A 12,415-nucleotide genomic window follows, 5' to 3' on the forward strand; every position below is an offset into this window, starting at 1 on the left:
CAGTCTGTGTCCCTTGGGTGGAGAACCAGAGAGAACGCTCTCTCTGGATCAAAGCCAAGCTCTCAGGACAAAAAAATCTAGACAGAAGGAGAACCTCCTCTGGTTTTATAGGTGACCCACAGCAAAGTTTGTCCAAGTAGACGCAGGTCCAGTGACAGCGGCAAACTCACCGGTCTGTGAGGCTGGCTCGAGTCACAGGCTTGTGGGGTGATGCCTGTGGTCTACCCTATGCTTCTCTTCCTGTGACAAACAACACTTTTAGACAGTACAACACAAGATGGTGACACAGAAGACAGTGAGCAAAGAGGAAAAGGACAAAGCAAATGGGAACCACTGACCAAACCTGGGCACCAAACAAAAGTTCCCCAAAGTGCTCACTGCAAATCGCGGTCATCCTGGTATAGGACGCCCCTTCCCAGGAAACCTGCAGCTCAGGAGTGAGAAAAACATGTGCGAAGCAGGGGTCTTAGGAGGGGGAGGAGGAGGAGATCCAGGACAGAAGGAGCCCATGCTTAGAATCCCTAAGACGACAGTATGTAAGCTGGGATCTTCGTCAAATGGCTGTCTGAAGGCACAGGGATTCACATTCCTTACCCGCAAGGGGCAGAACAGAAGGGTGACTCACCAAGGTATTGTCCAGGCTCCAAGCTGGAGCGTCAATCAGCCTGGGAGCTCAAAACGCAGAGAGCGGAGCTCAGAGCCCAGAGAAACTGACCCCTCAGACTCTGGGGCTGGCAAGGGATCAAGTGGATGCAAGGGGTGTTGTGGGTAGTGGCATGTGTCACTCGCTAGGTTCATTGGGGGGTCTTCTGGATCTTGCTTCTGCTGCCAGAACTGTCAAAAAGAAGTTTAATTCAAATGAGATCATGAGCAGATCAGGTTTACTGAAGAACGACTGTTCACGAACAGGGGTTCTTCTCTCCGAAGAGATGAGCTTGTCGGTGACAATTTCAGCTGGTGTATATACGCCCTATAAGCTGGGCATTCCCCCAGGGGGATTACGGTGATTGGCTGACATTTTCAGTTGGCAGAAGGCAGGCTATCTAAAACCAAGGCTTTGGTTCAGATTGGTTTGTTAAACTTTCGCGTCTGTGATCTATAGATTAGTTTGTCATTGTTTTCAGGTGCCGTCAAGTCGGTTCCGACTCATAGCGACCCATGTACAACAAAACGGAACACTGCCCGGTCCTGCGCCATCCTCACAATCGTTGCTCTGTTTGAGCCCATTGTGGCAGCCCCTGTGTCAATCCATCTTGTTGAGGGTCTTCCTCTTTTTCGCTGACCCTTTACTTTACCAAGCACGATGTCTCACCACCGTTGCTTCTGAGGAGCATTCTGGCAATAAAAAATTGACCACAGTAAAAAACAAAAATTATAAAATAAAATAATGAAGCTGGAAAGCACTAAGCACAAAGGATAGATTGGTTGAAACTTAATCATTTGTGCTTAGGTGCTTTCCAGCTTCGTCACTTTAGTTTTGTTTTTTTACTGTGGTAAATATATAGGTGACAAAATATTCTTCTCATGTACAGTTCAGTGGCATTAAATACGTCCATCACATTGTTCAACCGTCCCCGTTAACTGTTCCCATATTCTTCCATCACCCTTGACAGAAGCTCAGTGTCCTCTAAGCATTGTGTCTTCCTTTCCCCCTCCCTCCGGCTCGCTTCCAGCTTGGTTATTTTAAAAATTGTTTGGTTAACTTTCCCCGGAACTGTGCTTAACAGAAGTTCTGTTTCTCAGAAGAATTCAAGTTAAGTTCAAGCAAGGGGGCCATCTTTTCTTTAACAGGCAGATGGCCTGACCTCCTTAGCCTTATTCAAGTTTGTCTTCAATTAGAGGAGAGTTGAGGGGACCTCTGCGGTCCGGCCAGGAGGGAGGCTTCCAGCCTTAGATCGATCTCCCAGTTGCAGAAACGCTGACCACAGCTCCATCTTGTGGTCACGAGATGCCACAGTCATAAGTGGACTTGAAAGCCGCTTCCAGACCGACAGAAACAGAATGCTAATTTCAAACGTTCTAATAGCCACATTGAAAAAGTAATAAGAAAGCAGCAAAATTAATTTTAATAGTACATTTTATTGAATCCAGAGTATCCCAGGTATTGCTTTGACATGTAATCAATCTGTTAATGAGATGTAGTCAGAACATCAGTGAAACATTTCACAGTCCTTTTTCAGCACTGCTTCTTTGGGATCTGGTGTGTGGCTTCTACTTACACCACATCTCAGTTCAGACTGACCACATTTCCGGAGCCACCACACTGGACCGCATGGTCTCAGGGTTCTTGATCTGTCTAGGAACACAGTTCTCACTCTCTCTGGCTTCTGTAGGCTGCAAGGGGTCAGTCTCTGTGGGTGGGCGGGCAGTGATGGAGAATCAAGAAACCACCCGTGGGCCTCTGGTTCCGGCCACCGTGGCTACCAGGGCGGGCGGGTGCTGAGATGGACGGAGGGTGGGTGTAGGGCCAACGGTGCCCCCTGTCACTTTGTGGATGGGAATGAGACCAGCCGGCAAGGCCCTGCTCCAGCATGGAACTGGCTGCGTGGTCTTGGGAGACCCTATTCCTGTCCCCCGCCCTGCTCCCAGCCCCTGAGCGCCCGAGGGCTCACGCCGGGGTCTGCCTGCCTCTGTCTTGGCTGTTTCTGCTCAGTACAGCTCGACTCAAAACATTTTATATCTGTCATTGACTTTTGTATGGGGAACAGTTTTTTCCTGCTCTTTTTAAAAATCCAGCCCCTCCATTTAGAATACGCCAGGGAATGATTTGAAGAAACATTTGCTAATAACAGCTGCTTCTGTCCGGGAACCAGCCATGCCTCGGGCGCCATCCTGAGGGTTATGGAGACTTCAGAGCCGACATAGTTTTCAAAATGCCCCCATGAGGTAAGGTGTTGCTGTGAGTTTCTGCCAAGTCGACTCTGACACATGCCGACCCCACGTGTGTTGGAGCAGAAAACCATAGGGTTTTCAGTAGCTGTTTTTTCAGAAGTAGATTGCCAGGCCTTTCTTCTAAGGAGCCTCGGGGTGGACTGGAACCTCCAATCTTTTGGTCGGCAGCTGAGTGTGTTAACCCTTTGCACCACCTGGGGACTCCAACTCGTGATGACCCCGTGTGTGTCAGAGTAGAACTGTGGTCCACAGTGTTTTCAGTGGCTGACTTTTCTGAAGTAGATTGCCAGGACTTTTCTTCCAAGGTGCCTCTGGGTAGATGCAAACCCCAGACCCCCAGGGCCTCCCTTCGCGTACCCATCGGCAAGGCTGGCTCTGTGGTTCCCATTTTGCAGATGGGGAAGCTGAGACTCAAAGAGGGACCTGCCTCAGCTCACCCAGCCAGGTGTAGGTGCTCTCTCTGGCTGTCCCGCGTGCCCCAGCTCCCTCCAAAGTAGCCCTGGTCCTTCTCTGCCAGGCTGTGAGTGCCCCCTCCTTGCAGCTGTGCGGTGTCAGCTGGATGGAGTATGTCCCTGGTAAATGTCTGATGAGGACCGCGTGGGTCAGCATGTGAGGGAGTGACTGCAACTCTGCCTCCCTCCAGCCACCTGCGTGGATTTGCCACTCAGGATGTGCAGCGATGCCGCCTACAACCGGACAGCCTTTCCCACCCTGCTGAATCAGCGGTCCCGGGAGGCGGTGGAGGCCAGCTCCGAGTACATCCTGCTGAGTGTCCTGCACCACCTCCTCGAGGGCCAGTGCAACCCTGACCTGCGGCTGCTGGGCTGTGCCGTACTGGCACCCCGGTGCGAGGGTGGCCAGGCACGCAGGCCCTGCCGGCATGTCTGTGAGGACCTTCGGAAGGCCTGCCAGCCCGCCTTCGATGCCATCGACATGGCCTGGCCTTACTTCCTGGACTGCGCACTCTACTTCGCCCGTGACGAGGAGGGTTGCTATGACCCCCTGGAGAAGCTGCGTGGTAAGCTGAGGCCGGCGGGTGCTCCGGGGATTCGGGGGCCGGCAACCAGGTGTCCAGGTGGCCCATGAGAGAACCGGGCCAAAACAAAGGGGCCCATCAGAACTTTTTCACTTACTGCAGCAGAAACCCCTGGCCTTGGAGTCTATTCTGACCCATAGCGACCCTGTAGGGCAGAGTGGCACTGCCCCATAGGGTTTCCAAGGCTGTGAATCTTTACGGAGGCACACTGCCACATCTTGCTCGCGTGCAGCAGCTTGGTGGGTTTGAACTGCCAACCCTTCAGTTAGCAGCCGAGCACTTTACACACTGCGCCACCAGGGCTCCTCAGTGATGCGGGCAAGAGGCCAAAAGAGGAGCCGGCTCCCCGGGGGTTCGTGTTGCCCCCACGGAGTGGCACCAGGCGAGGGTCGGGTCTAGGCAGGGGAACACATCGCCGCCGGAGCCCAGGACCAGACTCCTGGCTCTGCAGACCCCGCAGCCAGGGGAGAGAGTGGAGGAGGCGCTGGGAGTGGACAGGTCCTGCCTCAAGCGGGAAGGTGCCCCAGCTGAGGCCCCGCAAAGGCAGTCTCGGGGAGGTGCCTGGGCTGGGAGTGTGGACACACTGTGGGCGTGGCTGCCTGGTGCAGCCAGGGGCTGAGTCCTCGACTACAGCTCCCTCCAGAGACCGCAGGGCCCTGGCTGTGCGCCAGGTCTGGGTGGGGAGGGCCTGCCGGGCACAGCCTTGTAATTACCCCTGGTGGGGCCTGAAAGATCCCACGCAGGGTTCTGGCCTGCAGTTGGACTCCCGGCCGGGACAGGGGTCTTCTCGTCAGACGAGCCAGCCCTGGGTGATGGTGGGTCTGCAGGCCACGTGGCCGTGACGCTGTGGGAAGCCAGCCCTGCTTGGGGGCTGGACGTCACACAGCCAAATGCCCGGGGGGTGACTCCCCTTGGGTGCGCCCACTGCCCACCCAGCTGGGCTTTACAGAGCAGCTCGGGCACAAAGGGCCTCAGGGCCCCGAGCCTCCTGGACACGGCTTAACTCGCAGCAGCCCTGCCCAGCACGCCCATTCCGTGCCGTCCAGTACAGAGGCCACTGGTCACATGTAGGATGTGGCTAGTGTGACGGAAGGCCTGGATTTTTAGTTTTATTTGAGGTTAGTGAAACCTGAATTACAGTAGCCACATGTGGCTGGTGTGTGCCTGCTGTGGGGTATAGGCATTCGTTCCTGGTTCTCGTCCTCCCGGATCCATGTGATTGATGCCACCCGCCACACACACTCCATCCCACTGAAGCCTCATGACAGCGCAGAGACTAGTTCTCAGTCATGTCTCCATTGTATGGATGGGGAAGTGGAGGCTCAGGAAGACAGATGGCAGGGATGTCCTTAGTCCCTCCTGGCAGGCAGAGTTTGAACCAGGTCAATGACTCATTCACTGATGGATGGGTTGACTCGAGTGCCTCCTGTGTCGCAGGCTTTGTGCTTGGACGTGGGGATGGGAGGGGGACACAGACATGCACCAGGGGACACGTCTGGGCTGGGTTCCAGTGAGCCCTGGGTTTCAGTTCTGCGGCCCTGCGTGCAGCTCAGGGCTAATCCTGGGGCTTCTCAGAACCTCAGGCTCCTTCTCTGAGAGGGGAGATTCCATCGACTCCGCCGGCTGCTGTGTGGATGTGCTGGGCCAGTGGAGCACTTGGCGGCAGGCAGGGCTGACGGCATGAGAAGGGCTTTTCCTCCCCGTAGAAGCAGGAAACGTGGGCAGTGGTGGCCAGGTGAGGGCAGGGTGGGCAGGAAGAAACCCAGACAGCTTCAGGGCAAACTCACATGCCCCGGGAGAGCCCAGGGAGTTGGCTGTGGCAGATTATTTTGGGCATCTCTGCCATAAGATTGCAGGTTCCATCTACTTTCCTTCCCTTCGAAAACCATTCTGAGCTGAAACAAAACCACAGGTTGAGTGAGCCACTCAGACAGAGGCCTTAACCCTCACTGTGCCAGGGCCAGCCTGCAGGGACCGCACCCTTCGCTGCTCTCTGAGGGCCAGGCTGCTCGAGACACCCCGGACCGAGTAACTGAGTAACCAGGGCGTCCTCAGAGCCTGTGCTTCAGTGAGGGGGTGGGAGAGCCGGCCAGCTGATGAGGCACTTAACACCTCTGCCCCCTGACCCAGACGCCTAGGGGTTTCTCCAAAGGAAGCTATCCAAAGTATGGGAAAAACACTGCCTCCTTCCCTCCTTTCTTCCTCCCTCCTTCCCTCCATCCCCTCTCCCTCTCCCTCCCTCTCTCTTTCTTTCCCTCCTCCCTCCCTTCCTCCCTCTTTCCTTCCTCCCTCCCTCCCTTCTTGTTTTTCACCAATGCCTTCAGTGCAGCTTGGACCTCTTCCTTCAGAACCATCAGTTCTTGATCATATGCTGCCTCCTGAAATGGTCGACCGTTGACCAGTTCTTTTTGGTGCAGTGACTCTGTACCAGAAGCATCTTCTTTTGATGCTTCCTGTGTTGTTCAGTATTTTACCCATAGAATCCTCGAATATTACAGCTTGAGGCTTGAATTTTTTCTTCAGTTCTTTCAGCTTGAGAAATGCTGAGTGTGGTCTTCCTTTTTAGTTTTCTAACTCCAGGTCTTTGCACACGTCCTTATAACACTTCACTCTGTCTTCTCGAGCCACCCTTTGAATTCTTCTGTTCAGCTCTTTTACTTCATCATTTCTTCCCTTTACTTTAGCTACTTGATGTTCAAGAGCAAGTTTCCGAGTCTCTTCTGAAATCCATTTTGGTCTTTTCTTTCTTTCCTGTCTTTTTAATGACCTTTGCTTTCTTCGTGGATGATGTCCTTGATGTCATTCCACAACTCATCTGGTCTTCTGGCATTAGTGTTCAGTGCGTCAAATCTATTCTTGAGATGGTCTCTAAATTCAGGTGAGATATATTCAAGGTCATACTTTGGCTCTCGTGGACTTGTTTTAATTTTCTTGAGCTTCAACTTGAACTTGCATATGAGCAATTGATGGTCTGTTCCGCAATCTGCTCCTGGCCTTGTTCTGACTGGTGATATTGAGCTTCTTCATCATCTCTTTCCACAGACGATGTCGATTTGATTCTTTTGTATCCCATCCGGTGAGATCCATGTGTATAGTCACCGTTTATGTTGTTGAAAAATGTTATTTGCAGTGAATGAATCATTGGTCTTGAAAAATTCTGTCATGCGATCTGCAGTGTCGTTTCTCTCACCAAGGCCATATGGTCCAACTACTGATCCTTCTTGTTTGTTTCCAACTTACACATTCCAATCACCAGTAATTTTCTATGCGTCTTGATTGCATGTGTGATAAATTTCAGATTGCAGAAGTTGGTAAAAATCTTCAATTTCTTTATGTTTGGCATTAGTGGTTGGCGTGTAAATTTGAATCATAGTCGTATGAACTGATCTTCCTTGTAGACGTATGGATATTATCCTATTACTGACAGTGTTGTGCCTCAGGATAAATCTTGAAATGTTCTTTTTGACAGTTAATATGATGTCCTTCCTCTTCGTTTTGTCATTCCTGGCATAGTAGACCATATGATTGTCCAATTCAAAATGACCAATTCCAGTCCATTTCAGCTCACTAATGCCTAGGATATCAATCTGTATGCGTTCCGTTTTGTTTTTGACGACTTCCAATTTTCCTGGATTCATACTTTGTACATTCCATGTTCCCATCATTAGTGGAAGTTTGCAGCTATTTCTTCTCATTTTTAGTCATGCCACTTCAGCAAATGAAGGTTCCGAAAGCTTGACTCCGTCCACCTCATTAAGGTTGACTCTACTTTGAGGGGACAGTTCTTCCCAAGTCAAATTTTGCGTGCCTTCCAACCTGAGGGGCTCATCTTCCGCCACAATGTCAGACAATGTTCTGCTGCTGTTCGTAAGGTTTTCGCCGGCCAGTGTCACTGTCAGTCTGTGGTCCTGTGGTGGCTCGCGTGTTGCTGTGAGGCTGAAAGCGAAGTCACCGGTATTTCAAATACCAGTAGGGTCATCCATGGTAGACAGGTTTCAGTGAACCTTCTAGACTAAGACAGACTAGGAAGAAGGACCTGGTGATCTACTTCTAAAAAATTGGCCAGTGAAAACCTTATCAATACCAAACCCCAAACCCATTGCCGTCCAGTCAATTCTGACTTATAGTGACCCTATAGGACAGAGTAGAACTGCCCCATAGGGTTTCCAAGGAGCAGCTGGTGGATTCGAACTACCGACCTTTTAGTTAGCAGCCATAGCTCTTAACTACTACGCCGCCAGGGCTTCCACCTTACCAATAGCAAGTAAATATTAATGATTAAAAAAAGAAAAACTGAAGGCAACGTACACCAAACAGTGGTTTTCTTTGGGTTGAGGACCCTGTAGATACATTTTTTCCTTCACAGTTGACTGTTCTGTATTTTAACCGTTTTCCACGTTAGGTGGGTACATATTGCTTTTATTCACAGTGACATGAGGCACTAAGCTTTGTTACCTGCTCTTATTAGCTGTTGATATTGTTATAGGTATTATAACGGGATTTTTTTAATAAAAATCAAAATGCAGATTGGCGGAGAGTGGTCCAGGGTGCCCCGAGGACCCTGACCCTCAGGTCGCCGTAGTGCGGTGGGGCTGGGGGTGTGGGCCCAGGGAGAGGTCGCGTGGGGAGTGGACTGACCCTCGTGTTGCCTCTTCCCCCAGGAGGCCTGGAGGCAGAGGACTCCCTGCCCTCGGGCCTGCCCCCCACCTTTATCCACTTCGACCACCACTCTTACGCCCAGATGGTGCGTGTGCTGAGGAGGACGGCCACCCGGTGCGCCCACATCGCCACGACCTACAGCATCGGGCGCAGCTTCGAAGGCAAGGAGCTGCTGGTCATCGAGTTCTCGGGCCGCCCTGGCCAGCACGAGCTGAGTAAGCCTTGGTCACTGTCGGGTACCTACATCAGAGGCAGGACAGGCTCCCTCTGGGAACGGGCTCTGAGTGGGTGACCCTACAAGTGAGGTTGGATCTTAATCAAAGCCGCACAGTGTGGAGGATGGGGTGCAGGTGGGGGCTTCATGCACTGGGGTATGTGGCCACATTCCCCTGGACACACGGAACCACTGGATATACAAACAGGAGAGATTCGCCAGAGTAATCCTTGTACTTGTAAATTTGGGAGGAGACAAGATTCTTTCATAATAGTTGGAACGCTGACCTAGTGGGGACTGAGTGGAATGCCAAATGAATGAGAAATTTCACATAGAAGATGGTGCAGGAATTTTAGCTCGCAGGGAGATAGCTGCATTGCCGGGAAGTCCGGGGGAATGTGGCCACATACCCCAGTGCACGAACCCGCACCTGCACCCCATCCTCCACACGGGGGATGGGGGGCTGGAGGGAGGAAGGAGGGCGTGGTCCGGGAAGTCTAGGGGTGCGAGTCGGGGAGGGCGTTCAGGAGAGCACATATGACTGCAAGGACGCAGCCCCTGTGCATTGATGACGACCTCACCGAGCCCAGTGGGTGTTTATTGTTTCTCCGACCCTGCCCGTGTACCCCTGGGCCGCAGAGAGGTACACATGGCACTTGGTCCTGACAGCTTTACGTGTGACTTTCCCAGATGCTCGGTGAGAAACACAAGTGAAACAGCTTTTCATTTTGGTGCATGCTGGGTTTAGGTGTCCTGCTTTGAAATGACAGCAGGCACCTGGGGAATGCTGGACTTCAGTGTTCCCCCTAGAGCCCCTCCCTGCACGGCATGTGATGCAATTCCACTTTATTGCAGCCGCTGTCTGCTAGGTTGTGAATGAGCCACTCCTGACTCTAGTGCTGGTGCCAAATAAATGATTGTAAAACTGTTTTGGGGCAGAGGAAAAGGCAGTGGCTGAGCAGACAGCACAAAGCTCTGGGAGCTGGGCTGGGGGGTCAGGTCTGGCTGGAGAATGCAGGACATTCTAGAAAAGACTCAGCCCTCCCTGGAGGTGGGGATGAGGATGAGGATGAGGACACAGCCCCTCAGGCGCTGAGAGCCTACAGAGGGTCCTTCCTCGGCCTTGGCTCCCAGCTTTCCATGACCTTGTCAGCCCAACAAGATTGATCTGGAAGCAGTCTCCAATCAACCCTTGGTCCTTACACATTGCACAAACATACACCTCCTTCTGGTGAATGCAGCTTTGGGACCCACATATCCTTCCCTCCCACAGACACAGGCTCCCCATCATGCACAGCCTGGGGCAGAGACAAGCCTCCAGGAATGTGAGGGTCAGAGAGAAGAGGTGGCTTGCCTAAGGCCACATGGTTAGTGAGGTTGTCAGGCTCCAGATCCACTCCTCCTCCTCCATCCCATCCATCTATCCATCATCCACCCACCCGCCCATCCATCCATTCCATCCATCCATCCATCCACCACTTATCTATCCACCCACCCACTCAACAACCACTCATCTATCCATCCACCATCCATCATCCATCCACTCTCTATCATCCATCCACCCATCCATCCCCCATCCATCCATCCATCCACCTATGTATCCATACATACATTCACCCATCCACCCATATATACATTGATCATCCATCCATCCATCCATCCATCTATCCATCCATCCATCCATCCACCTATGTATCCATCCATACATACATTCACCCATCCACCCATATATACATTGATCATCCATCCATCCGTCCATCCATCCACCTATGTATCCATCCATACGTGTATTCACCCATCCACCCATATATACATTGATCATCCATCCGTCCGTCCGTCCATCCATCCAAGTGTCAGTTGCCTTCCTACTCAAGCACCAATATGCACCCTAACTTATTACCCAAAGCTGAAGACTGGCTGTTGAAATCCACATGGATCAACTGTGCCTTATGTTATTGTTAATTACTATCCTTGACTGGTCATGCTAATATTCATGGGTAAACAGAAGAAGTGAGCTCAACCAAAGTGATGACTTTGATGAGACCTCATTATCCAGAGATGTTTGAGATCACACAGTGATGAATCAGTCCCAGCACCAGCGCTCCCCCTCCGCGGGGGCCCTTCAGGCTCCAGGGGTTCCTGGACTGTGAGCTGACCACACCCGTGCCCCATATCTCTCCCCAGTGGAACCCGAAGTGAAGCTTATTGGCAACATCCATGGCAATGAGGTGGCCGGCCGGGAGATGCTTATCTACCTGGCCCAGTACCTGTGCTCCGAGTACCTGCTGGGCAATCCCCGCATTCAGCGCCTGATCAACACCACCCGCATCCACCTGCTGCCCTCCATGAACCCTGATGGCTACGAGGTGGCGGCTGCCGAGGTGAGCATGGCCACCACCCGGACCCCGTGGCTGTTGCCTTCATTGTGCCCTCATTGTTCAGTTACTAAGAGGGGTTATGAGCCTACTAAGTGCCTGCACCATTCCAGGTGACACAAATTCAGCAGGCATCAGGCTTGGCAAGGTTCTAGCTCCAGGAAGGAGGGGACGGACAAGACACTGAGTAATTCTATGGTGTATTCAAAGGTCATTTGCTATAGAGAAAAATTAGGATGAGAGAGGGAGTTGAGAGAGTGTGTGAGGGCACGTGTTAGATGGGAGGCCAGCGAAGCTGTCTGTGGAGATGGGAGGTCAGCCGTGCAGGTAACTGGGGGAGGGGTCACTCCAGGTGAAGGAACAGCCAGTGCAAGGTCTGGAGCAGGAGAAGGAGGTGCTGTGTTTCAGGATGAGCAAGGAGGTGGAGGGAGGGGCTCGAGAGTGATGGCGGAGGGGTCAAGGGCAGCTCGCGCCTCCCCGCCACCGCCCAGCATTCAAGTTCATCCCAACCAGCCAGAGACAAACCTCGGCCCTAGCTCAGACTCTGCCGAGCCCTGTGGCCTCCAACCCTGAGTTGGGGGTGCTGTGGGTTTTCAGGGTGCTGGCTACAACGGGTGGACGAGCGGGAGGCAGAATGCACAGAACCTGGACCTGAACCGCAACTTCCCTGACCTGACGTCCGAGTACTACCGGCTGGCCGAGGTCCGTGGTGCGCGCAGTGACCACATGGCCATTCCCCAGCACTACTGGTGGGGTAAGGTAGGAGCCGCCCCCACCCCAGCCCTGGCCTCCCCTCCCTGACAGAAGCCACAGCTGACAGCATCCTCGAGTGTTGACCTTCCCCAGGGCCCGATGCCTCAGGGCCCTGTCTGTGAAATGGGATTCCTGTCTGTGAAATGGGGGACCTGTCTGTGAAATGAGGGTTCCGTCTGAGAAATGGGGGTCCTGTCTGTGAATGAGGTTCTTGTCTGAGAAATAGGGGTCCTGTCTGTGAAATAGAGGTCCCGTCTGTGAAATGGGGGACCTGTCTGTGAAATAGAGGTCCCGTCTGTGAAATGGAGGTCCCATCTGTGAAATGGGGGACCTGTCTGTGAAACGGAGGTCCCATTTAAGAAATAGGGGTCCTGTCTCTGAAATGGAGGTCCTGTCTGTGAAATGGAGGTCCTGTCTGTGAAATGGGGGATCTGTCTGTGAAATGGAGGTCCCGTCTGTGAAATGGGGGTCCCGTCTGTGAAATGG

General features: G+C 52.6%; 1 protein-coding gene across 1 annotated transcript in view; it reads left to right on the forward strand.

The window, feature by feature from the left end:
* Nucleotides 1-1,899: 1,899 nt before the first annotated feature.
* The window catches only part of CPZ (carboxypeptidase Z), a 24,402-nt gene continuing 13,886 nt past the window's right edge, over nucleotides 1,900-12,415 (forward strand). The window contains exons 1-5 of the mRNA XM_004383502.1: nucleotides 1,900-1,909; nucleotides 3,536-3,910; nucleotides 8,590-8,802; nucleotides 10,986-11,182; nucleotides 11,774-11,935. Of these exons, the coding sequence (XP_004383559.1) occupies nucleotides 3,562-3,910; nucleotides 8,590-8,802; nucleotides 10,986-11,182; nucleotides 11,774-11,935 (921 nt within the window). The 5' untranslated portion in view covers nucleotides 1,900-1,909; nucleotides 3,536-3,561. The remainder of the gene's footprint in view (nucleotides 1,910-3,535; nucleotides 3,911-8,589; nucleotides 8,803-10,985; nucleotides 11,183-11,773; nucleotides 11,936-12,415) is intronic.

Source organism: Trichechus manatus, unplaced genomic scaffold, assembly GCF_000243295.1.
Source record: "Trichechus manatus latirostris isolate Lorelei unplaced genomic scaffold, TriManLat1.0 scaffold00111, whole genome shotgun sequence".
Lineage (NCBI taxonomy): Eukaryota > Metazoa > Chordata > Mammalia > Sirenia > Trichechidae > Trichechus > Trichechus manatus.